General features: G+C 40.4%; 1 protein-coding gene across 9 annotated transcripts in view; it reads right to left on the bottom strand.

Moving 5' to 3' along the window:
* Positions 1–666: 666 nt before the first annotated feature.
* The window catches only part of ccdc66 (coiled-coil domain containing 66), a 79390-nt gene continuing 52382 nt past the window's right edge, over positions 667–27674 (bottom strand). For 4 of the 9 annotated variants that reach the window (XM_048547891.1, XM_048547896.1, XM_048547894.1 and 1 more), the window contains 8 exons: positions 27212–27373; positions 25810–25954; positions 25556–25681; positions 23188–23702; positions 17525–17583; positions 3440–3696; positions 2864–2991; positions 667–1912 (listed from right to left, as the gene is read on the bottom strand). In XM_048547891.1, the coding sequence (XP_048403848.1) occupies positions 1817–1912; positions 2864–2991; positions 3440–3696; positions 17525–17583; positions 23188–23702; positions 25556–25681; positions 25810–25954; positions 27212–27373 (1488 nt within the window). In that variant the 3' untranslated portion in view covers positions 667–1816. Of the gene's footprint in view, positions 1913–2863; positions 2992–3439; positions 3697–17524; positions 17584–23187; positions 23703–25555; positions 25682–25809; positions 25955–27211; positions 27374–27674 lie in introns of those variants that run through there. The other 5 variants (XM_048547893.1, XM_048547892.1, XR_007249250.2 and 2 more) reach the window with 5 other exon arrangements.

The raw sequence follows: 27674 nt of genomic DNA, 5'->3' as shown, positions 1-27674 counted from the left end.
CACACACTATGATAATGGGATGTTGCTATCAAGCAGAAAACTTATTCTGCCCACCAAATTGAGTATTGGGGTCTATGAATGTGTGATGCAACGTGTGCATATGTCCTAAAGACTGGCGGATTGCATTAAACAGCATGTCTTTGGCTATTCTAACACTCCCAGGCTACACTTGCAAATCTCACTATTAGATGCAATTCTGCAACTGGCCAACATCTGTAGGTAGTCATCTATGCAAAGGATTACGCGGACAACCAATTTGGGATTAACAGGCTCTGTGGCACACTTGCATGTCCTGCAAGATACATGAATTCTTTATGGTCTAAATTGTTAACATCCTTATTATATATAGCATAAATTTAATCTTTTTTGGCTAAATTTCCCCCTAATTAATGCATTAGTCTATTGGAATTTCAAGCATCATGCAAACACATTAATTTGGAGTGAGAACTTGATTTAAGATGCACTACAGCTTAAACTCCTAATTCAGAGAACTGATCTGTATTATGGAATGACACTTGAGATTTCAAGCACAAAAGCAGAAGGAATAAAGAACTCTCCAGAGAAGCAGAGCATTAGACAAATAAATGAATTGTAATAAAGGTTAAAGAATCACTGTCGCAATCCCTTTCATTCTAAAGACAATTAGCAGAATTTATTTCACTTTGGTTTGTTGAACATGAAAACAGTACTTCTACATAAATAAAATTTGTAACTGAATCGCACAATATTGAAGTCTCCTTTAAATATAAACTTATAAAATTGATTGCTAACACAAATTTGATGGTGTGCCTTAAAAACTTGATGCTTTGTTTGTGAAACATATATCTGCCATTTTTATCATAGATATTAAGAACTGCCGATGCTGGAGTCAGAGCTAACATTGTGGAGCCTCCAGCTCCACACTATTATCTCTGCCATTTTTATGTTCTCCGAGCTCTTGCAGTCTTTTCATGCCAAACAACACTGCCTAACTCTAATAGAAAGGATTTCTCAGCATTTTGCTCCTGAACTTTACTAAGTATAATTAGCTACTAGAAAGCAGGGGAATCTGATCCTGTTTGATTTGGCTATCTTCTCACACAAATGCAAACATTTGTCATGCCTTAAATTTAGGAGTCAACTTGAAGAAAAACAGAATTTTGACAGTATGAAATTTTCTTTGCTAATGTACTTTTGTATGCTCTTTACCCCTTCTGAGCTAATAATGGATCATGGTGACAAAATCACCATCAGTTCACGAAAACAACCTGCATAATTTTGGGGCAATAAATGCAACCCTGTCAGGATGCAAGCAGTGCTGGCAACAAAAGTAACATATTTGGAAGTAACTAGTAACTCCCTTCAGCACATCTCACCACTTCTCTCAAATCAGAAAAACATAGCCCAAGGAAACCTGGAAGCTACATCATTTTCAAATGCCAAACTGCAAAGCAACCTGTCATTTGAATCAATAAATGATTTGTTGTGAGACAGTAGCTAATCTGTTTGGCCTGTAGGTACTGACTAAAGGTCAACACAAGCAAATGATTGTATGTGGAATACTTTGGAACATCTGAGGTGTTTAATAAGATGTTTTTCTTTGTGTATAACTAAGCATCACCTGGCCATGGATGCATCTTTTCCATGTTGATATTGAAACTTTGCTGATAACACTAAAACAAAACAGAAGAAAAAAAGTAGCCAACAATAATTTCCAAAATGCCACTACTGCCTAGTGCTATCACGCATAAACAAAAACTTGATTAACTTGAGCTTAACATTTTCCAGATTTGGGTTAGGTGGGTAGATGAAGCAGTTCTTTCTCTTGCCAAAGTGATCACACGTTTTGAGATGTCGCCAAATATTGTTCATCTTCATGTGCAGGACTGGACGTTAGGCCAGTTTCCAATTCCCTTTGTTTCTGCATTAGGCCCTATAAACAAACAAAATTGATTTCAGGTAACTGTGGTTTCCGATTATTGGTATCTTAAAATGCACACTCTTCATGGCAATGCTTGTACCTGTTCATATTTGCACTGGTACTTGATTTCCAAACCAAACAAAAATGTAGCATCTACAGATCACTATTATTCTTAATTCAGCACAACTGCTGCCAAAATTGTATCTATAGAAACTGTACTTCTTAAAGCCTATTACCTCACTTGCAGATTATGTTTATAATTAGTACCATATGCATTCAATTATCTGACTTAATTGTCTTCTCGATCAAGACAGCCACTCATTTGTTGGACACATTCAACCAACATAGGCCTCTGCCAGAAATATCTGATATTTTCAACACTTTTTCCAAAAATAGTCAAATTTTATGTTTTACTAGCATTTTGGTTTAATCTCTAATTGCCCGTTATTGAATGTTGTATTGTTTTTTTGACCAGTGCTTCTTGTGTATCACAAATGACATGAAATCAAAAGAATCATGAAACATACCAGAAGCACATATTCAAAAGAACTTCCAGTTTAGCATTATTTTATGATTTCACAAGGTGACTTCCAATCTAGGCCATTTTATTTTATGAAATTGCCTTACTTTTGCAGCTTATATGGTGACTTCAGAAGATCTGTCTAAAAATTGGTCTCTCTGCCAGGGATGTAAGAGAGCTACAATTTGTGGAAGGTGGAGATAGGAAGACATTAGTCTATGTCAAGTGGTACTACAAAAACTGATATGACCAGGAAACCACAACTTTGGTTCACTGCAGCAACCAAGCGAATGTGCTGAATCACACCACATATTTGGTTTGGCAGGAAGCAATGAATCAGCAGTTTGCAAAGAGCAACAGGGCTGCTTAAAGTGGAATGTTATTAGGTACATTATATAAATTTTAAAAATTGTATCAATATCAATTTTTATAATAAGTCTTGCCTGGCGAAGCTCAGAAAGGCCTTTGAGAATAGCTTGCTGACGTTCCCTGTTCCTCACCAAATCAGGGTTCAGCAGAGGATCTCTTGAACGGTCTGAGCTATAGTTTTGATGATGGAAGTAATCTGTAACTGAAACAAATGACAAAATGGAAATCTTGGGTTTACTTGTCAAAATAGGATTTACACAGCTTCCTAGATCCACATAAAGGATCTATCATAAAGGATGATTCACATGCATTCCTCTATAAATATGAATCCACAAAACACCTTCCAGTTTATGTATGCTCTAAAAATAGAAAAGATGCAATAGCAATACATGGGTTGTTAAACATTACTTCTTCTGAGATCCAGAATTGACAAGTTATAGCGGAATATTTTAAGACATCTGCTAAAAGATTATTATTTTAGGACATTACCCAAGAGAAAGACTTCAAACCACAGCAGTTTTAAGAATGAAACAAATTGAGAAACAGAAGCCACAGGCCTAGTAGGAATCCATGCCAAACTGTGCCCAGAAGTATAACGTTTACCACATTTTAAATGAGCTCCTAAGTGAAAAGCGAGGCTGCATAAATACCGTTGAAATGTTTGTATTGTGGGTCATTCGTTGAAGGTCTTGACAATGGTGCATCAGGATCCAAATGGTATACCTCATCTGTGCGCACATAAGGAACAAAGTTTGATGATGGTGGTCTGTCATTGTCTGATTCATTAGAAAGTAGATCCCTTTGGCACCATTCACCTTCATTCACACTTGGAATTGAATGGAGCTCCTTCCGCTCCATTTGGAGAGGTTTGTTCCTCAGTGCAGGAACAGGTGGAGATATACACCTACTGAAAAAATGTCTTCCATTAAACCTCCATTTCTCATTGCATTATGCTCGCAAAATGGTTTTCATTCTAGTACATTTTAAAATTGTTTCAAAAATAGTATTTGTTTAGATAGGATTTAAATTTCTTAACAAAATGCTCCACCATCATCTTAATCCAATTCAGTCACTTTCCTTCATATATTTCTTAAGCATCTTGTAGATAGAATCATGCAGCATTTAGGAAAATGAACGATTAACTTGGCATAAAACACAAAAATAATTTGACTGAAACAAAGAGGCTAGTCTAATGATATTATCCTAGTAGTTGTGTTTATCAAGTTTGTTAGCTCCTAAGACCTCACCTGATATTGTCTACAAATATCTAAATTACTTGCCCCAAAGCTTTAAGTAAATTGTAAATAACCAATTAATGCAAATAGGTTCATTTGCCTGAAAAGCTTCAATCTTTTTAGTTGGAGGACATTTTTTACTCATTCTGTATTATATATTTGTAAACTAGTCTGGCAATTTAAAGATAATGTAGGGGTTGAGAAAGGTGGATGGAAGATCAGAGATAATGGGAACTGCAGATGCTGGAGATTCCAAGATGATGAAATGAGAGGCTGGATGAACACAGCAGGCCAAGCAGCATCTCAGGAGCACAAAAGCTGACGTTTCGGGCCTAGACCCTTCATCAGAGAGGGGGATGGGGGGAGGGAACTGGAATAAATAGGGAGAGAGGGGGAGGCGGGCCGAAGATGGAGAGCAAAGAAGATAGGTGGAGAGGGTGTAGGTGGGGAGGTAGGGAGGGGATAGGTCAGTCCAGGGAAGACGGACAGGTCAAGGAGGTGGGATGAGGTTAGTAGGTAGCTGGGGTGCGGCTGGGGGTGGGAGGAAGGGATGGGTGAGAGGAAGAACCGGTTAGGGAGGCAGAGACAGGTTGGACTGGTTTTGGGATGCAGTGGGTGGGGGGGAAGAGCTGGGCTGGTTGTGTGGTGCAGTGGGGGGAGGGGGTGAACTGGGCTGGTTTAGGGATGCAGTGGGGGAAGGGGAGATTTTGAAACTGGTGAAGTCCACATTGATACCATATGGCTGCAGGGTTCCCAGGCGGAATATGAGTTGCTGTTCCTGCAACCTTCGGGTGGCATCATTGTGGCAGTGCAGGAGGCCCATGAGGAGGCCATCATGGGCCTCCTGCACTGCCACAATGATGCCACCCGAAGGTTGCAGGAACAGCAACTCATATTCCGCCTGGGAACCCTGCAGCCATATGGTATCAATGTGGACTTCACCAGTTTCAAAATCTCCCCTTCCCCCACTGCATCCCTAAACCAGCCCAGTTCACCCCCTCCCCCCACTGCACCACACAACCAGCCCAGCTCTTCCCCCCCACCCACTGCATCCCAAAACCAGTCCAACCTGTCTCTGCCTCCCTAACCGGTTCTTCCTCTCACCCATCCCTTCCTCCCACCCCCAGCCGCACCCCCAGCTACCTACTAACCTCATCCCACCTCCTTGACCTGTCCGTCTTCCCTGGACTGACCTATCCCCTCCCTACCTCCCCACCTACACCCTCTCCACCTATCTTCTTTGCTCTCCATCTTCGGCCCGCCTCCCCCTCTCTCCCTATTTATTCCAGTTCCCTCCCCCCATCCCCCTCTCTGATGAAGGGTCTAGGCCCGAAACGTCAGCTTTTGTGCTCCTGAGATGCTGCTTGGCCTGGATGGAAGATCAAACTGGATACAGTCAATCTACATGTGGAAGCAAAATGTGTTATCAGGTGAAGTCACAAAAGAACTGCTGTTAGATGAGATATAGAAAGGAGTGAAAAATAAAAGGTAACACTGCATGAGTGGAAACAGAAGCCACTGCAGGTGATTCTCTGGCTATGACAACAGAGATAAGATGCAACTAGGGAAGTGTATTCCTACACAGCTGGATAATATGGAGAACCACCGGAGATGGACAGTGTGGTCAACTGTCAATGGCTGCAGCAAGCAGAAAAAGCTACAGTTTACCTTTCTTAGTCATGTAGGATTTGTCATTTGTGACTTTGGCAGGAATATTTTCAGTGCTGTGACAGAGTTACGAGTCTTACTGGGTAAGTTCAAACATGGAATTTCAGGAAACAGAGGATCTGATTTGGAGCACTAAAGGCCCTGAATGGGCTGCTGAGAGGAAAGGGAGATAGAGAGTGGCAGCTTACAAAAATGAGGTGAAAAGTTAGCTGTTGAGGTCTTGAAGGACAGGGCAACAATTCACAAAAACACAACCATCAACAATATCACAAGAACTCCAGGAGATAAGTTCAGTAGCTAACAGTTTACTAGAAATAGAGTGCATGAAGAAGGACCTGGATCTATGAAGAAAATACGCCCAGTGTACAAGGGCAGATTGGAAAGAAACTAACATAGGATGTCAGTTCAGGGCTACCATAGGGAAGAACTTTCAAGGAACTTTGTCTTGATAGGGTAAGGGAAGAAGGGGAAGTGGCAGAGGCAGCTGGTTAGATGTTCTCAATTTTAGTGATGAACTAGTAATGAGCATATTTTGAAGGTGAGGATGAAAAAGGTGGGAAAAGAATAAGCATTTTGCAGTAGAGCAAATAAAACAGGAAATTATCGTTTCATTCTAAGATGACCCTAAAATAGTTTTCAACTTTGGTGAATGAGAGGACCTGATGGTGGTTTGCATCCAACTAGATCAGTGAATAGTTAAAGCATTTGTCCATCATATCAATTCAAGTCAAAGTCCTTTGGACTTGATGGAGTAGAGGTGAGGGTGGTACTAAAGGGATGGGTGAGTAGTAGTATTTATTTTTATGATAACTAAGGCAATTGTGGCAGCCTGCTGGGATTTTGAAATGCAGCATAAGTGGGTGGATTCAGAAGAAAGTGGGTTTGGGAGGGAAAGGGAAATGGGGATATAGATAAATAAGTGTGCAATGATGGCCTTATTGATAATTGACATTGTGGGAGTAGTGATATGGGAGTGATAGTGTTAATGAAACAGCAAGGTTAAGAAAGACTGAATATGGAGTGTCAAGTATGGAAAGAACTCAGAGGAGAGAAAGCACATGGCAAATTGAGCTGGAAATGAATTTGAGAGAGAGTACGAAGTCACTCAGGGCAGAAACTGAAGGGAAATAAAAAATAGTGAAGAAAGCTCAGTATTTTCATAGGTGAAGATTTTAAGTCAGAGTTGACAGGATGGAACAAGTTGAGATGTTCAGAGGAAGAGGAAGCTCCAGAAGACTGGGGGTCAAATCAAAACATAATTTTGCAGTAAAAGTCACATTGTAACTGTGACCGAGATAGCAGGAACTGCAGATGCTGGAGAATCCAAGCTAACAAGGTGTGGAGCTGGATGAACACAGCAGGCCAAGCAGCATCTTAGGAGCAGGAAAGCTGACATTTCGGGCCTAGACCCTTCATCAGAAATGGGGTGGGGAAAGGGTTCTGAAATAAATAGGGAGAGAGAGGGGGAGGCGGATCAAAGATGGACAGAGGAGAAGATAGGTGGAGGAGAGGCAGACAAGTTAAAGAGGTGGGAATGAAGCCAGTAAAGGTGGGTGTAGGTGAGGAGGTAGGGAGGGGACAGGTCAGTCCAGGGAGGGCAGACAGGTCAAGGGGGCGGAATGAGGTTAGTAGGTAGGAAATGGGGGTGCAGCTTGAGGTGGGAGGATGGGAGAGGTGACAGGAAGAACAAGTTAGGGAGGCAGGGACAAGCTGGGCTGGTTTTGGGGTGCGGTGCGGGAGGGGAGATGTTGAATCTCGTGAAATCCACAATGATACCATTGGGCTGCAGGGCTCCCAAGCGGAATATAAGTTGCTGTTCCTGAAGCTTTCAGATCGCATTGTTGTGGCACTGCAGGAGGCCCAGGATGGACATGCCGTCTGAGGAACGGGAGGGTGACCTGAAATGGTCTGCGACTGGGAGGTGCAGTTGTTTATTGTGAACTGAATGTACGCGTTCTGCAAAACGGTCCCCAAGCCTGCACTTGGTTTCCCAAATGTAGCGGAGGCCACAAAGGGTACAGCGGATGCCGTATACCATATTAGCAGATGTACAAGTGAACATCTGCTTGACGTGGAAAGTCATCTTGGGGCCTGGGATGGAGGTGAGGGAGGTGGTGTGGGGGCAGGTGTAGCACTTCCTGCGGTTGCAGGGAAAAGTGCCAGATGTGGTGGGGCTGGAGGGGAGTGTAGAGTGGACAAGGGAGTCACGGAGAGAGTGGTCCCACCGGAAAGCAGAAAAAAGATGGGGAAGGAAAGATGTCTTTGGTGGTGGGGTCAGATTGCAGATGGCGGAAGTGTCGGGGATGACGCATTGGATCAGAGGTTAGTGGGGTGGTATATGAGGAGGACGAGGGGGATTCTCTTTTGGTTGTTATTGCAGGAACGAGGTGTGAGGGATGAGTTGTGGAAAATGTGGGAGACACAGTCGAGGGCATTCGACCACTGTGGGGGGCAGGGGTGGAAGTTGCGGTCCTTGAAAAATGAGGATATTTGAGATGTATGGGAGTGGAATGTCTCATCCTAGGAGCAGATGCAGCGGAGGCGAAGGAATTGAGAATAGGGGTTGGCATTTTTGCAGGAAGGTGGGTGGGAGGAGGTGTATTCTTGGTAGCTGTGGGAATCGGTGGACTTGAAATGGATATCGATTTCTAGGTGGTTGCCAAGATGGAGACAGAGAGGTCCAGGAAGATGAGGGAGGTGCTAGAGATAGTCCAGGTGATCTTAAGGTTGGGGTGGAAGGTGTTGGTGAAGTGGATGAACTGTTCGAGCTCGTCATGGGAGCATGAGGCAGCGCCGATACAGTCATCAATGTAATGGAGGAAGAGTTGGGGTTTAGGGCCAGTAGGGACAAAAGAGGGAGTGTTCCATGTTCCACAAAGAGGCAGGCATAGCTTGAGCCCATGTGGGTGGCCCATGGTCACCCCCTTTGTCTGTAGGATGTGGGAGGAATCAAAAGAGCAGTTGTTGAGGGTAAGGACAAGTTCGGCTAAGCAGATGAGGGGGTCAGTGGAGGAGGCCTAGTCAGGCCTGCGGGACAGGAAGAAGCAGAGGGCCTTTAGGCCATCTGCATGTGAAATGCAGGTGTACATGGACTGGATGTCAATAGTATAAGTGAGGTGTTGGGGAACGGGGAATTGTAAGTTCTGGAGGAGGTGGAGTACAAGGGTGGTGTCACAGAGGTGGGTAGGAGTTCCCAGACCAAGGGGGAGAAAATGGAGTCCAGATAGGTGGAGGTAAGTTCAGTGGGGCAGGAGCAGGCGGAGACAATGGGTCGACCAGGGCAGGCAGGTTTGTGGATTTTGGGAAGGAGACAACCGGGAGGTGCGGGGTTGGGGAACAATGAGGTTGGAGGCTGAGAGTGGGTCTGGGACAAATGGTGGCGGATACCGTGAGGCAGTGAAAGTTTCACTCGAGTCATTACTTCTCAGGGAGAATTCCATATGGCGATGATGATGATGTAATCATCCACAGTAAACTACTAAAAGTCAAGTATATTGTTCACAATTGCATACTCAATCTGTAAGGGGATGGGAAAGAGATGCAGTGATAGCAAATCAGCTAAAGTGAATAAAGAATTGTGCAGTTGGGATTGCTCGTGTAAGGAAGCAATGACAATTGCTTCAAATTGCTTTTGGTGGTTTCTCAAGGAAGCACAAAGGACAACGTATCGTCAAGAGGAAGTCAAGCCCGGGATGTCAGTATGAGGTTAGAAAGGTTAAGAGTATTGAAGTGATGGGATGGGGGCTTGACAGAACAGAATACCAGACCAGGAAGAAGTGGAAGGACATATGAAAACATGAGAGATGGATCAAAGAAGGGTAAAGTGGAAAGTAACAAAAAAAGCCATAGGAGTAGAAATGGTTTGTTCAGTATTGCAGTGGTACATGAATGGATGTAGAAAATTCAAATTACATGGATTTAGTTATGTAACTCATTATCAGCATCATGTTATACTTACCTATATCTTGGTCAATTATTTGCTCATTTCCCCAATGTAGGATCTTCTATACTTCTCATGCATCCTTTACTGTATTAACTGTAAGTCTTATTTCAAGGGCTACTGGCTTAGGCCAGTGCTGTCAAGGAGGCACTTCTAGTATTTCTCCTTAACCTCGTCACAACCCGCTTGGGAAGATGTGCTGTTAGTTGAGCCCCACTGGCCTTGCAGTCATCACAACAGTTCAAGATTCAGTTAAATTACATATAGTAGCCCAGTTTACCTGTCTGGTGCATTAAGATTTAACAGAAAACAGCCATCAGGTTTCTATACTTAGCTACTTTCTTTCCCCCACAGAAATCAGTTTGAACCATAGGAAAATAAAATATGAATTTACAAATTATAACCAATGTTCCCTCCAAGCTGCACACTGATATTCTCTGCACACTGATCAACATGGATTGCAGCGCTAAATCCCAGTTCTGGAATTCACTGCCACACAAATTCTTCAGAAGTCCAAGTAGAAGATGAACTTTAGAGGGAACTCTGTAAATCTGCCGTTTAAGCTTTATCTTCTTTCTAGACCGCTCTGCACACATTCGGACAGTCACAGAGAAACAAGAAAAAGTTGGTAAAGTGGAGGGAAACTCAATTCAAAAGCACAAGTACACAGGATTTGGTGAAGTGTCCCTTTTGCTTCTTTCAAGGCCTTCAGATCTCCGATTTCCACTACCAACTCCTTTCAGTTCTTTGCTGAAGATGCAGGGCAGTTGACAGATTATTTAGTCTTTCAGTTTCTGGTTAGAAGGAACAACTTATAGAAAATGGTGGGAGAGAATAGTTAGCAGTCTTTCAGTTTTTTTGGCTATTTCACAGCAGAGAGAACGAGAGAGATGTTGTCTCTTACAGTCTGGCAATCTTCTGCCTCTAACATTAACACACAAGCTGTTCACCTGCCTGGGAGCCTATCTGAAAGTGTCGGCATCACAATGACTCCTGGCCCATGCAACTGGTTCTAATTGAACAATCAGTCTATCTCTGAGAAGCTTGCTTTGTGCACACGCCCACAGTGCCACTGAGTCTCAAACATTTCCCCCCACTGCTTGAAGTAAGCAATGGTGTAAACACAATTTACAGTGAATTCAACTATAGTAGGAACTGCAGATGCGGAGAATCAGAAGATAACAAGGTGTAGAGCTGGACGAACACAGCAGGCCAAGCAGCATCCGAGGAGCAGGAAGGCTGATGTTCTGAGCCTCAACCCTTCTCCAGCATCTGCAGCTCCTACTATCTCTGAAGAAGGGTCTAGTGCTGAAACGTCAGCCTTCCTGCTCCTCTGATGCTGCTTGGCTTGCTGTGTTCATCCAGCTCTACACCTTATTTTTACAGTAAATTCAAGTAACTTGTTTTTGTAAGTGCAACAACGTCTTCCACAGTTTTATGTTTAAAGCATGTCCCTTCCCGTTTTGGTTCACAATCCAAAAATAAAAAAAAGATAGGCTTTACACGCCTTGACCCTTATGAGGTGAAATGCTATTTCACAAATCTGTTTCATTACAATGTATGTGACATATAAACAAAACACAAAACTTACATCTATTCATCCTTCTTTCCCCCATTTATATAATCTTTAAACATATCTTATTCCTTTAACTTGCCCAATCATTTTACAGTTGGGACAATGCACCTATGATTACATTATCTTTTCCAGGTTCTAAATAATCTGTTATCAAATGATTAAGATAATGGACTCCATCTGAATAGTCTTGCATTTCAAGTTTTAAACTTGTCAATTAATGCAACAGATTATGGCTGGTGTAGATTACTTCAAAATGTTTTTGAGTCAACAATATACCCAAAAGTCTCATTTTCAATGGTAGAGTGCTTCCTCTGATACTGGTCTTGATTTTAGAAAAGTGTCCCATTGGCTTCTCTATTCCCAAAACATCTTAAACAAGACTGCAACCTATCTTCAAGTCGCTAGCATCAATCACCATGTTAAACTTTGGAAAAATGTGGAAAGGATGGAACACATGCTCATTTATTGGGATTCCTTTGGCTTCCCAAAAGGTTGTTTGGCATTCTGCTGACCATACCAACATTTCCCTTTTCCTTAGCAAATTCAATAAGGTACTATGCTGACATTATCCATAAACTTCCAGAAAACCTCAACATTCCTTTAAAAGAAAAGCTCATGACTTCCCATTTACTTGCAGGAACAAATACTTGTAGTGGAGCCACTTTTGCTGTACTCAGCAACACTTGTCCTTGTCCTATGCTATGTCCTAGGTAAGTTACCCTTGCTTTTGAAGAAAGTTGCTGAGTGTTAAGTTTATTACTAAGCCAGCTAACTGCAATGGCTTTAACGGGTCTTCAAACTGCCACACATGCTGTTCCCACATACCGCTGCACAATATGGCATCATCCAAATAAATTCACTAACAGGTATTTCAGCTACAATTTGATTCAGTCTTTGAAATGTAGTTGGGATGTTTTTAAAACTCAAAAAGGCATAACTTAACATTGATATAACTCATTGGTTGTAATAAAGCTCATATCTTTTTAAACCTTGATGCTAATGGCACTTGCCAACACTCTTTCAATAGACTGATCATAGATATGATCTTCTAATTGTGAAATTGGATATAGATTTGTTCATGTGATTGCATTTACTTTTCAATAGCATATCTAGAATCTATCCTGTTTAAAAATCAACACGTCAACTCCAACTGCTTTGGCTAGGTTCAATCCAGAGATGTTCCAGCATGTATTGAAGCTTTTTTTCTACCAGAGTTTGTTTTCCTGAGCTCAACTGATTAGGATGTTGTATTATTAGTACAGACTCGCCCATGTCTACCTTATGCCTAGCTCTGGGTACAGCTTGCTTTGCACACATACCGCACTACCTTTGGATCTCAAATATCTTCCAATATTGCTTGAGCACAGCAATGTTCTAAACGCAACCAAGAGATTGATCTAGCAGTGTGTCCCAATCCTGTATGCATGCAAAGTATGTCTTCATCATGGTTTTGAGAGTCTAATAATATTCCTGCAAAGCTCCTGAACTTGTACATAATTTGCAATTGATTGCAATTGTTTTACAGCAAAATTGCAAATGGGATGTCATAGGCCACAATGAGTAAATAAAAAAAATCAGTTAAGTTGCTGTTGCTGTAATTGTTCTTAAGGAACAGCTTTTGGAAATTGTAATGTCATATCCATAATTGTAAGGATATACTGGGATCCAGTTTTCATTTTTGATAACAATCTTACTCAATCTATCATCATTATGGGCAGCAAGGTAGTTCAATAGGTAGCAGTGCTGCCTCACAGCACTAGGCACTCAGGTTTTATTCCAGCTCAGGTGTCTGTCTGTGTGAAGTCTGCACATTCCCCCGTGCCTGTGTGGGTTTCTGCCAGGTGCCCCGGTTTTCTCCCACAGACCAAAGATGTGCAAGTTAGGTGGATTGGCCATGCTAAATTATCTACAGTGTCCAGAGCTGTGTTGGTTAGGTGAGATAGCCATGGGAAATGAAGGGTTACAGGGATAGGGCAGAGGAATGGGTGTGGATGGGATGCTGTTTGAAGGGTTGATATGGACTTGTTCGACCGAATGATCTGTTTCCCCACTATGGCATTTATTCTAGATTCTATTCTATGTGACTGAATCATTCTTCAAAAATTAGTATGGTTATTAAAAGCTGCTAGTTTAATTGCAATGTTGAGGGTTTTCATACTGCTGGACACTTTTTTCCAGGAATTGCAAAGTCTTGACCAGGTAAAACACCTATTTATCAATACTCGCATTTCCCATGTTCTGCATGCCCTGTCATAGGGCCTTCATGTGCCATTTGCAATATCTCCTTAAGATAAATGGGCAGCACCACTATTCGATAAACAACAGTCCATTCTTCATCCCCAAATCTATGTGGGTGCTTCCAATTCCTTATCAGAACACATTTAAAATAGTACTTCAGAGCTCTTCCAGCTGTCTTGCTAGCTTATTTAAAGCCAGACTGACTTTGAACCTCAATTAATAAATGAGGACAAACACTTCCTTTGAACTATCCTTATTCCTAAATAAGGATTTTAGCTACCCTAACACCCACTCGAGATCACAACACGATGGAAAAATACATGAAGCTTGTTCTTTCAACTGTTCCATCTCTTTATCCTCACTTAGACTTTCCATGATTATAGGCAAAGCCATAATTTTCACTCCTGCAAAAACAGTCTCCAGGAGTAAATCAACTTCTTCCATGGTAAATTTCTTAATAACTCTGACTACCACTGGTTTAAACAACAAGACACACTCAATTGGACTTTGTACAAAGGAACCAGCATAGCCTTCACTATCCCATTTAAGGACTTGAAGAAAACTAAATCCTTCTCCCGTAAGAGTTTGTGTAGCTCTTGTGTCCCTTAATACAGCCATGGATTTGGCTGCATTTGTCTGAAAGAAATTCAAACAAGACCTTTTCATATTTCTCATCTTCCATAATCACTCTTCCTGCTTTTACAGCAGTGTTTTCATTCAGATCTTTTGATGATAGTTAAAACTATTATTTGATCCATGGCATCTTCTTTCTGGAGTTCCATTTTTGGACTCTCAGTCTCAAACTTTAGCAACTCTTGGGCTTCCCTTGCCACTTCCAGAAATCTCAACAAATGCATTCCACTGTTATAATGGAAACACTTTGGCCTTCAATTTTCACTTCCACTTTCCTTTTTGACCCAAGGAGATCTTGGGGCATTCCCAGCTATCTAGTCTTTATCTTCCTTGCATATATCTACTTTCTTTCCCATTCAGATCTATTAGGGTGTCGGGAAAAATTTTTATTTTATGGATCAGTTCACATTCGCCATTACTGCTACCTGTGCAGCGGTTGCAACCTTTTACCCTCTGTCATATTGAAGAACAGTAAGTTTTTTGTTTAGCTCATTCAAGAGAATCTTTACAGAGCAAAAATGTAGTTTTAACTTCTAATGCATGTACCTGCTTGTCAAAGTTACTTAACATTCCAAATTCAATGCACGTTTGCTCAGGCTGTTTCGTTAAGTTCCAAAACTTATCTATATACCTCAGGCACCAACTTATATGCACCCAATATAATCCTTTCTACTGTGTTATAATCCCTCCTCAGATGGTGAAACACAAATTTCCTGTGTTTTTTGTCAATTTACTTTATATGGTCAATGTCCAGTGTTTCTTCAGCCAAATCATTTCTCTCTCTATTTTCTCAGAAGATTTGAAGTATGCCTCTACATTCTTTTCCTCAAATTTTGATAGGCAGAGTACAAGCTTAAACATTTCTTTACTGGACTCCAGATTATGATTTGGAGACTCTCCAACAGAGCTCTGCTCAGTTTGATTTTTTTTTAAACTGCCTAATTTTAAGCTTAAAATCCTTTCAACCCTTGCAACTCTAGTTCCAGCTTCTTAAATTCCATTTCCATCTTCTCCATTCCAGTGACATTTGCAGTTCCTAATCTTTCTATTCTCTGGTATTCCAGCCCCAAAATTTTCCTCTAATTTGGAGCTGCTTTAAGATTTTTCTCATGCTTAAACTTTGAGTTTCAATATGAACCAAATCTGATGTTTCACTACCTGGAGTAAGCGCTCTGTCCGGTCTTTCTCCAAAAGCCAAATGCTGGGCCAGGCCTTGTACTGAATCTGTTTTCTCAGCATTTCCACTTCCAATTTACTTGTCAATTCAATAAACCTGGCTTTACAATTTGCTTCAAGCTTGTTAGGAGCAATGGTGCCATCTGGAGGAGTTTCAAGCAGTTTTCTGTGCCTTTTTTCAGTACCAAACCTGGTGTTCCTTTTAATTCTTTACCACTTACTAAGACCACACCTAAATCTTTTGATGCTTTTGGTTGAAAATAATTCCAGACAATTCTCCAATCTCTTGTCATGAGTGGGACGTATGCACTGATAATCAAGCCCCAAACTCGTGAATTCATCACAACAGTTCAAGATTTAATCAAATTACTTGAAGTGCCCCAATTTATCTGTCTGATGGACTACGGTCAACAGAAAACACTTAGCAGGTTTCTGTACCTAACTACAAGTTGTTACACACTAATCAGTCTGAACCACAGGAAAAACATGAATGGTCAACTTTTAACTCTGCTAGTCTAAGCTCTAGCCGCTTCCTAAACCACCTACACACATGCAGGCAGACACAGACAAACAAAAATATAGATATGATAGACGGAGGGTAAAATAGTGGGAAATACAGTATCAGCAGTCCAGAAGATTTGATAAGGTGTCCCTTTTGCTTCTTCTAAATCTTTCTGATTTCCAATTTTCCTATCCAAGTCCTTTCAGTTCTTTGCTGAAGATGAAGACGAATTGTTCAGTCTTTCTATCACAAGTTAGAGGCAACAGCTTATTGAAAGTAGTTGGAAAGAACAGTTAACTTTCTTACAGGTTTTAGTTACTTCACTGCAGAGAGAAAAACAGAGATGTTGTCTCTTGCAGTCTGACAGGCTTCTGCTTCTATATCGTTCACACAGAAGCTGTCCATTTGCCTAGGAGCCAGAGCTTTGCTGTCATGCTGATGAATCCTAGCCCACACCAACTGGTTCTAATTGTAAAATCAATCTGTCTCTGGGTACAGCTTGCTTTGCACACATACCGCACTACCTTTGGATCTCAAATATCTTCCAATATTGCTTGAGCACAGCAATGTTCTAAACGCAATTCAGAATGAGTTCTAGCTATTTGTTTATACAAGTGCAGCAACCCCACCTCACAGTCTTTTGTTTAAAGCAGTCTTTTTCCAGTTTGGTCCATAATCCAAACATAAAAAGATATCATCTTCACAACCAACTAAAAGCATGTTGGAGGGCAGGAATTTAAAACTGCACAGGTTAGTTTATTTACAGAGATCAAAATTTTAACTTCCTGAAGTAAGTTGATTTTCAGACACTCAACTGGTACGTCTGATTTTACAGATAATTTTAGTGACTGAATTTTATAGTGAATACCCAACCAACCTAGTGGCTAATGTATGGGGCCTGCAGCACGCCCAAAACATTGCATTTTAAAACTTTCCTCATGAGACCACAAAAACAACAACTGCACATCCCAGCTCCCCAAAGAATACTTAGACCTCCCGTGGCAACTCCAATTTCTCATCCCAACTGCAAATTCCCATGTTAGCCCCAAAAGCAGATGTTAACCACTTGCTCGCTTTCAGCAAGCGAACACTTGTGCGCATGGTTTCCATTACTTCTTATCAACGTAGCACATTGTCAGGTTGGGTGGGGCAGAGTCTGCCGTAGGGCCAGAGTGCATTAAAACTATACTGGGGGTCGGAGAGATTAATATCCCGCAGACTCCTTTCACACATCCCTTCCTTCTATCTGGTACAGCTGCTAATGCTTGACATGTTGGGAAATGAGAATGGGGCTGCCAGAAGGTCAACAGCACCTGACATACTGGTGGAGCGAGATGCCGTAATGCCCAATGCAACTCTCAACTTTTTCTGAATGGGCAGTTCTATATCCAGCATCCATCATGGCTGTCACTGAGATAAAACATACAATCCAAGAGGCAACAGTAGATAAACAGCTGGTTAGGGTGTTGACTAAAGAATCAGTGATTTTAATTCCAATCTGTCTTGTTCTAATGAAGCTTGTCTTCATTTTGCGAGGATCTGTGGATTTTTTTCTGTTACAATGCAGGTGTGGTGCATCTGTGATTTGGCATCTTTCTTTCTTAGATGATTTGTGCTATTGTCTTGAGAAATGAGGAATAAACACTAGATTAATATTTTATAAATGTCTTCTGTGCTAAATTACTCAATGCTCCATCTGATATATTTTGAACAGAGCTCAATACAAACATTTTTCCAAATCTAAATTCAAACGTCAGCAATACCAACCTGTAAACTTTGTCAGCAGGTAATTTGCTGTTTGAATTACTTTGTAGGGCAGGATCATCCTGTAAATAGAGTTATCGATCAAGTTAAGCAATTATTTGCAAAGTTTAAAAGATACATAACTTTATGAATGTAATATGATTTCAAAAGCAGAAAATATATTGTAGAAGAGATTTCCTCAATTGTTCACTTAAAGCATTCAGTGAGGTAGAAAATCATGATTTACACATTTTAAGCATCCTTATTAAATGAAACAAAACTTCCATCTCAGTATATAGAAACACGTCCTCAAGCTCCCAAGAGTTATTTTAGATACTGTGGCTAAATGCATCATTACTGCACTTTTGGCTACAAATGATTTGCAAAGCTTCCCACACTTCCATTTGTCCTCTGAACCCTACTGGCTTCAGGTGGAATAACAGGACTGTTACCGTAAACAAAAAGAGGTCATTTGACCCACTGTGTATCCACACAAACTCATTAAAAGAGCACTATGACTTTAGCGCTATTCTCCCACTGTATCTCCAAAACCTTTCACATTATTTCTATTTAAATGATGACTAATGCCCACTTGAATCTGCAAATTACTGTCATGACTTCTACATTCATGTCTTGATCATTGATGTCCACAACAATTAAGGGACCCAGCACTGACCTGGTGTTACACAGCTGGACACAGGCTTTCTCACGGGAAAAAAACCTTCCATCATCATCCACTGTTCCCTGCTATTAAGTCAATTTTGGATCCAATTTGCCAAATTGCCCTGGGTTCTTAAACAGTCTGCCAATGTGAGACTTTGTCAAAAGCTTTCCTGAAGTCAACGTAAACTTCACAATTCTCACCTAAACACCTAATCACCTCCTTGAAAGATTCAATGAAATTTCTTAGAGATGATCTCCCTTGAGAAAGCCATATTGACCACCCTTTACTCTGCAAATGGAGATTAATTCCAATAGTTACCCCAGTTCAGATGTTAGACTCACGGGTCTGCATTTTTTTGGTTTATCCTCACCACTCTTCTGGAATTATGGCACCACATTAGCTACCCTCTGGTGGCCTGAGAAGGTTCAAAAGTTAATGTCCGAACCCCTGCAATCTCCTTCCTTGTCTCCAGCATATCAAGGGAATGCCTTCAAATGCTGGCAACAATGGAAGGATTGCAATTGTGGGGACAGGGAAAGGAGGAAAGAGAGTGGGGAGCAAAGGGGACGGAAGGGGAGGGGGGGGACTGGGGAGACAGGCGAGCATGGAAGGGGCAGAAGAGGAGGGAGGTGGGTGTAAAAGAAGACAAAAAAAGGTCCAGCATGGGAGCAGGGGAAGGGCAGAAGAGAAGGAGAGGCAACAGGGAAGAGAGGGGGAGAAAGCCTGGAGGTCGTGAGAGGAGAGAAAGACACAGGGAAGGAAGGGAAAGAGAGGGTTGGAAGAGTTGAGTGAGTAAAATGGGAGAAGGAAAAAAGGAGGTAGAAGAAAGGTAGCTTCTTCTGCTTGAATGAGTTTATGATCAATCTCACTGTCTCTGATGTCAAGATAATATTCCTTATATATCCATCTCATTGTTTTAATGATTTCCTTTACAGCAGGAATTGAGTAAAGCTGCAAATTTGATGTAGTTGCTCAACTGCTTTATTACGTGTTCAAGCTGAATATCTTCTGCTGGGTGGGAGGAAGTGCAGTTTCCGTCATTTATTTTGCAAGTCAGCGCATTCATGGCCTGCTTCACTTGTACTGCATTGCACGTCTTCCGCTCAACCAAAAGCCTACATTTTCCAATGGCCAGATGGTAAATCCGGATATGTAGATAGGAATTTTGCATGGGGCCCTGCAGAATGCCTGAAGTTGGGTGGCTCAGAGTAATTGTCTTGGAAATTGAGAATTCCATCAGGAATTCAGTTACACTTGGAACCCTCAAAGTATCCATTTAAAATGAATTTGGAGGGCTGTGCTGAAATAAATAGTCACTCAGGAAAAGTTAGGCTATTAAATGCCTAGTCCAACTTTTTCACAAACCCCCAACACCACCACCTCCATACCTTTACATCCCACAGACCCTAGTCCAGTGTCACCATAGGTCACCAATGGATTGGACCTTCCTGCTCTGAACATAATTTCCACTCCCTGCTCCAGATGCATCTTGCCCTACATCACAATCCTCCACCTCTACCACCAGTCAGTACCCCAATCCCACCCTGTGACCTGATACTGACCACACCTGTGAACAATTCTTCATTTACCTGGCCCCCAGCACCTTATCCACTGGCACCCGATCTTCTATTGATCTAGTATCATACCCATCGGGAACCCAGCACCAGATCCAACTATCACTCTGTGTGCCTGCCCATTTACAGTTGCCATGCTGGACCCTTAAATTATAGAATATGATTCCACATATCAGGAAATGGCTGGAGGCACTGGATACTGCTGAAGTTGTGGGTCCTGACAATTTGCTGGCAACAATGCTGAAGAACATGCTCCAGACCTGGCCTTACCCCTGACCAAGTCGTTCCAATACAGTTACAACACTGGCATTAAATTAACAATGTGGAAACTTTCCCAGGTACTCTTGCACACAGAAAGGACAAATACAACCCAGCCAGTTACTGTCCCATCAGTCTATTGTTGATCATCAGTAAAATGATGGAAGGTGTCATCAATACAGCCACCAAGTAGCTCTTGTTTAGCAATAACCAGCTAACTGATACCCAGTTTCAGGTTCTGCCAAGGACCTCATTAAAGTCTTGGTTTAAACATAGAAAAGAGTTTAATTCCAGAGGTGAACGGAGAGTGACTGCCTTTGACATCAAGGCCACATTTGACAGAGAGAGAAATCAAGGAGCCCTAGCAAATCTGGAGATAAAAGGAATCTGGGGGAAACTCTCCACTGGATGGAGTCCTATAAGCACAAAGGAAGATGGTTGTGATTGTTGGAGGTTAGCCATCTCTGCAGGAGTTCCTCAGTGTAGTGTTCTTTAGCTATTTCATCAGTGATGATTCCTGTAACTTAAGGTCACAAATGCAGGTGTTCACTGATGACTGCACAATGTTCAGCACCATTCATGTCTTCGCAAATACTGAAGCAGCCCATGTCCAAATTCAGCAAAGCCTGGACAACATCCAGCCTTGGGAATGAAAAATAGCAAGTAACATTTGCGGCATACAAATACTGGGGCAATGACGTTCTCCAACAAAAGAAGTTCTAACCACTGACCCTTGACATTCAACACTGTGACCATCACAGAATCTCCCACCATCAGCATCCTAGGGGTTACCACTGATAAGAGATGGAGTGCTTATATAAATACTGTAGCTCTGAGAGAAGGTCAGCGGCTAGGAACACTGCAGCAAATAACTCTCTCCTGACTTCCCAAAGCCTGTCCACCATCAACGAGTCACAAGTCAGCAGTGTGAATGGAATACTTCTCATTTCTCTGGATGAGTGCAGTTCCAACAACAAGAAGCTTGATACCATCCAGCACAAAGCAACACATTTGATTGGCACCACATCAGGAAGCATTCACTTCCTCCACCACTGACACTCAGTAAAAAAAAAGTGTGTACCATTCTACCAGGCACTTTAGAATTCACCAAGACTTTTTAGACAATACTTTCCAAACCCACAACAACTTCCATCTAGAAGGACAAAGCAAGCAGATACACGCAATACCACCACTTGCAAGTTCCCCTCCAAGCCAGTTACCATCTGACTTAGAAAAATATGGCTGTTATTTCAGCATTACTGGGTCAAAATCCTGGAACTACCTAATGGCATTGTGGATCTACTTACAGCACACATTTGGTTTGTTCGGATGAGACTGAAAACAATGAAATTAATAAAATTTTAAAAAGAAATTTGGCCTGAGAAATTTCTTAATACTCATGAAGTGATATCAAATGATTAAATAGAATATGAGCATTTTTTAAAAAAAACTTGGAATAAAAAAGGTTTTTTGTCAATGTTTTAGCATTAATTTACATCTCTAGATGTATGCTCCCAATCTTTAAAAGTGAAAATGTTTTTTTTTCCAGATGCTTTTACTTTGGTGCTTTATGTTTCTTGGTTAGGATTGCATGAAAATTCTTTAATGCGATTGACAGCTTGGACAGGCTAATAATATTACTGCTGTTCCACATTACGAGTGTCTAGAAAGAACATTACAATGCTACCAAACAGCAGAAGAGATGAAATGTTCATCAGATTGTTAGATCACTCAGACACTCATAATTCATACCCTTGCATCACATCTCTACTGCATGGCACACTTGGGTTGTCCAGATGGAAGCCAATATTTTGTTTAAGCAGATTTAAAGGGGAGGAGAGGAGACAATTCATCAAATGTGGGCAACAGGGAAGGGGAAAAAGAAACAAACAGTACAGATTACAACCTATGGAGCTGCTTTTCATTTATGGAGATTATGTTTGAGGTTATCCGTTTTGTCACATCTTAATTTAAAATACTATTTCATCTTGCTGTGCCCAATTTTTCCAATTTCTTAGCTAATGCTATGATAGTAATGTGTATAAAAGATTCATAAAGAATAAACATTTAAACTATTCTTGTTAGTAGAGTTTTGACTTCAGCATAACTGTTCAATTAAATGCAATCAGCCTGAATATCAGCACTTAGATGTAAGCTGAGGTAATCCTTTGACTTTTGAGAGATAATATCATTGAGAAAATGAATAAGTTCACAATAAAAAGCTTAATTTTCATCGTAAAGCCTTCAGATTAGAAGTTATTTGTTTACCATAAGAAAGAAAATGAGTAGGTACAATTCAACTTCATACTTAATTAAAAGAAATTATGTCAAACATGAACAAGTGGAAGGTCACAGTAGCAATAATGTGCCAGCAGCAAGTGATGGATCCTCCACCTTCCCTCGTGTCCCCTTCCACACCAGTCCTCCTCAAAACCTCCGAGCACCGCTTTCTTCCCTTCCTCTTTCTCACCAAAAGGTGTGATTTATGTTCAGTTTAGAACCCTTTGATACAGTAACTTAAATGGACATTACTTGCGTGTGAGCTGGGACATTGATTACTGGAAGCTAGCTAACCTCTCAACAGTATAAATTGATTAATCGTACTTGATTCTTGCCTTGAATCCTGTCCAATGCTCCCCACCTTAACCTAGGGATAGGTATTTCATTAACCATATTCCAAATTTATTTGGACTTAGATTGGCCATCACATCACAGTATACAAGTCAAAGAACTTTGTGTTCATTTACTTAATTTACAAATTGAGCATCACCTTTCACAAGCAGACACTGATGACCTTTGATCAAGTCTAACATTTTAACACGATTCAGATATTAGTCACATCACATGCATAAGTCTAGAAATCTTCTTTAGTTTTCTTTGTGCAGAACTGGCTGTTTTCTCATGATCATTCTGAACACGTATGAGGTAACGTTTTCTTTTACACAGAGGGTGGTTTGCGTGTGGAATGAACTTCCCAAAGAAGTAGTGGATGCAGGTACAATTACAGCATTTAAAAGACATTTGGATAAAATTCATGAATAGGAAAGGTTTGGAAGGATATGGATCAGAAGCAGGCAAGTGGATCTAGTTTAGTTTGGAATGGTGTTCAGCATGGACTGATTGGCCCGTTGGGCCAGTTTCTGTGCTGTCTGACTCTATGTTGTTAAGTAGCTGTGAAGTGACTTAGTTACCTGCTGCAGAAGAGATAGTTCTTGTTTTTCTACAGGCTGAGATGATAGACAGGCAGCTATTTTTTCTTGAAGTGCTGGCACCACTGGTGAAGGTGGTCTCCCTAATATGGGATCTTTCGAGGGCTGTTTTTTTTTCACTCGATGCTCTGGAACACTTTTTTCCAACAACTGCAATAGTTCCATCTGTCTTCTCATTTTTTTCTCTTCTCTCTCTCTTTGTAAGCCTTTAGGATAGCGTTCTGAAGCAGGGATGTATCTCTTACTTGTTTTGTTTGTGTTCCATTCAGGACGCTTCTCATTTTTCCCTTTAGTTTTTGCAAATTGATCGCAGGAATCATCATATAATAAAACATTTTCTTTTTCAGTCACTGCGATCTTTTCATTTGGCTTCATCTTGGATTTCCTTGAAATTGGCACAGTGTTGCATTCTGCAATTGTATCTGGTGTGTAGGTCACTGAACTGTGGTCTGTAATTTCTGCACTGTGTTCAACTTTCACAATCAACTCAAAATCCTCTGGAAAACATAAACATCATTGCAATTCTCTATTTCAGTTGATATTTAAAAAAGCATTTGCTTTAGTTATAAAATCATTCCGTGAAAGAAATACAAGAGGAACTACTATAAAATTATACTTTAAAGGAAACATTGAACCACAGTAAAACAAGGGTAGCAATAACTGTAATTTAAAATTTAATTAAAAATGAAAATTTGTACTTTTTAATCCAGTAAGTATGCAGGGCATACAATTAATGAAACAGGTCATGGGTTATTGTTTAGAAACTGAATTTTCACAGACAATTGACAGAATTACTCAGGAAGAATTCAACCAACAGCAACTATACAAATTCACCATTTCTTGTGTGATGTCAGATTTTGTTAAGCATTTTGTCTAACAATATGAACCAGTAAGATCAAAAGTATCATTTCTTGGGGTAGGGCATTGAACACTGTTTTTGCACTGTTTCTGGGAGTTTGTTTAATCATCCAAAATTAGATCAATGATCCTGTATATCATTTTACTTGGCATTATCAATAACTACATACTAAGTTATTGTTTCTTTGGAGGAATTGTCTTCAGAAAGATTTCACATAATTAACACAAGCATTGCACCTTGTATATGACATCTTGAAATTTCAAATTCAAGCCACATTTCAATCTGATACAATTTGTTTTCAAAAGATTATACAATGAAATTTTGTGAAGACATAAATTTCATTCTGAAGTTAAGGTATGAGGAGGATGCAGGGAAGCATCTAGGTGCCCTGGGCAGGTTCAGCATACAGGTAAGAGCAGTGCAGATGAAACGACGTGAATTGTGCAAAGTTTTCTTTTAAAACAAAAGAGTGGGTTTCTTAAATGGCAAGAAGTTGGAAAGTGCTGACATCCGAAGAGACCTGGATGCCTTTGTTCATGAGTCATTCAAATGCAGCAAGGAATTAGGAAATCAAATGGTATTTTGGCCTGCACTGCAAAAGTAAAGATGTCCAGCTGCAATTATAGAATCTCGGAATACCGTGTAAAATTTTGGTCTCCTTATCTAAGGAATGATGAATCTATCAGAGAAAGTGCAATGGAGGTTCAGCAGAATAATCCTGCAGGTGGTAGGATTATCCAAGGAGAAATTTGTGATACTGGGCTGTATTTCCCAGAGATTTTAAGAATGAAACGATAACTCACTGAAACTGTAAAAATTCTCAGAGAGTCAACAGAGTGCGTTTAGATAGAAATGTTACCCTGGTGGATAATTCTAGAATAAAAGGACATCGGCATTTAAGACAAAGGTGAGGATGAATTTCTTCACTCAGTTGTATGTTTTTGTAACTTTCTACTGCAGAGGACTGCGGAAGATCAACAACTAAGCATGGTCATTTCAAAATCTGATTGTTTCGGGTTACTAATGGCATTAAGAACTCTGGGGGGTGGCGCAGGAAAGTGGCACCGAGTAGATGATCAACATAATCTATTAGAAAGGCAAAGTAAGCTTAATGGATTGAATGGTCTATTTCTGTTCCTACGTCCAGGGATGAGTTGTTAAAGCTTTGAGGACAGGCTGGAAAATCTGACATTTCTCTCCACTGTACAGAGAAGGTTAAGAGATTTGATAGAGCTGTTTACAAATCAAGTAGTGTTTGGGATGAATAAATAAACTGTTACGAACATTAGGAGGTGGTTAAGAACAAAGAATAGGTTTAAGGAGACTGATAGTGGCACTAACAGTAACCAACTAGGAGACCAACAGCTGAATTTTTCTCTCAAACCCTTCAATGTTCTTGTAACTAACCAGTCTTAATACTACCATCATACTTGGGCAGTTTTACAGTTTAGTAAAATTCATCAGTAAGTATTTTGCTGGACAAATACTTACCAGTTTGGATACCTCTGTCTTTTCTTGGAGAATCTTTTTCCATTACAGCTTGTCCCAGCACCTCACTAATGTCTTCACAGCCATGGCTACCAGATGCTGTGCAGGAGCTTGTGCAGCTTGTGGCACCTGTCAATCATAAATAACGTAGTCAAATGGAAGTTAAAAAAAAGTTATGAAAACAATACATACTATATTCTTCCACAACATAATAAATCACCATAAATTCTAAAATCTGCTGGTTATCTGTTACATACCTTCTTCATTCTTCTGAAGATTTGAAATATCATGTCCTTTACGAACCAACTCTCTCATGCGCTGTTCTTGTTTCTGCCTTTGTGCCTCCTCTTGTGCCCTCTGTACAGTTTCATAAAGCATGTTGGTTTTGCGATTATGGAATTCCTAGAAGACCAAAGATACTTTAAAGTATGTCAACTTCTGGGTTTTGTTTATAACCAACAAGAAGTCATTATTCTACTGTTTTAACTAGAAATTTACAATTCGTCAGTTTTGTCAACCAGATAGCTGTTATCATAAAAATATCCACCAAAGTTGCAGATTTACAATCACATTTTCTTCTGACCAAGTGGCATTCTCAATGCATTTTGACACTGCAAGTACAATTTCAAACACTGTTGACAACATGAAACTCTAGGGAAGATTTTGGGCATATTTCCTGGCTGTAGGAGCAAACAGATGGGTAGCTTGGCCTTGATTTTTCATCACTGCAGATTAAAGGTGCATTTTTAGTGAATGGGAACCTTTTGTCTCAAGGCTATATTCCTGACCTCATAATCCAGGCTATTTGTACTTTCTTAGGTTGCCTCACCCAAACTTTACTCCACGTCCAACTGGATGGGGGCCATGATTGACTACGGCAAGTGTTGGAAAGCCTTCCACCACAGTGTGGTTGCTGGCTGCCTCTTTTCTACCCATGCAAGCTTCCGTAAGAGTCTTTTCAAATAAGCATACTATGCAATCAAATACATAAGGCTTTGTTGGTCGATTAACATTTAAGTGGCTGCTCTAGTGCGCAGAAACTTAATGCCCCATTACATATATTACAAATAAAAGCAAAACTGACTTATGCTTTTTGTATTCTTACAGCACCTGGCTGCCAATTAATTTTTCTTTATAGCAGTCACCATTGTTCTGAAGGCAAATGCAGCAAATATTTTGCAAACAGCAACATCGCACAAAAAAGACAAAATGGGGTTCATGAGTTTGGTGTTGTTGTTTGACTGAAGAATCACTTGATCAGAACATTTAGAACATGGAAGCAAGCATTTAAGTTCCACACTCATCCTAGAGACAGGACACATTCTCGCAGAATTGCAGGAACGTGTACACAGAGTTTCTGTTCAGTTCATAGAATAGGATTAGAATGCATAGGCATCTAATGCAAAAATAAGAAAAGTTCCATCAGCTGAGCCAATAAACAGTTTAAAAAAGTATTGAATTATGCACTGAAATAATACTGTAATATTTTAGGTCAGTGCCTCAACATCATCTATGTTACTGAGCAAAATATCCAGAAAAGGGCAAAACTTAAAAGTACATTTTAGTTTCAGATAAGGTAGTATTTAAAAACTGAATGAAGATATTGCTCAACTGGAAGCTCCACCCACAATATAAAGTTAAATGGGTAATAACACCTACTTCCTTTTCCCTTTGTGCTCTAGTTTCTTCCTCATACTGTTGTCTCAACCTCTCTCTCTCCTTTGCCAAACGAAGTTCTTCTTTTTGTTCTTCTTCTCTTTTCTGATCTTCTTCCAGCTGCTTCTGTCTGCGGCGCTCCTCTACCTGGATGGCTATAGCTTTCTAAAGAAAAAGATTAAAATAAATTAGCTATCATGTTATGAAAGATTGCAATTAATTTTATATTATCCATTATCTTCTTAAAATATCATTAAAATAGGTTTTCACAAGATCTAAAGAATGTAATGACAGTGATGAAACCTTGTTTTATTGAATTAACAGGAAATAGGCTGTGTTTAGTCAATTCCTCATTGTTTGTTTACTTTTAGATCTTAACAGAATACCATATTTCGTACTTTTCAACAGTGATCCTATTTCAACTGCTGCTGTTTGTGATAGCTTGAGCGAATCAGCATAATTATGT

This window comes from Stegostoma tigrinum, chromosome 11 (assembly GCF_030684315.1).
Source record: "Stegostoma tigrinum isolate sSteTig4 chromosome 11, sSteTig4.hap1, whole genome shotgun sequence".
NCBI classification, from domain to species: Eukaryota; Metazoa; Chordata; class Chondrichthyes; order Orectolobiformes; family Stegostomatidae; genus Stegostoma; species Stegostoma tigrinum.
This window is presented reverse-complemented; position numbering and strand designations above follow the sequence as displayed.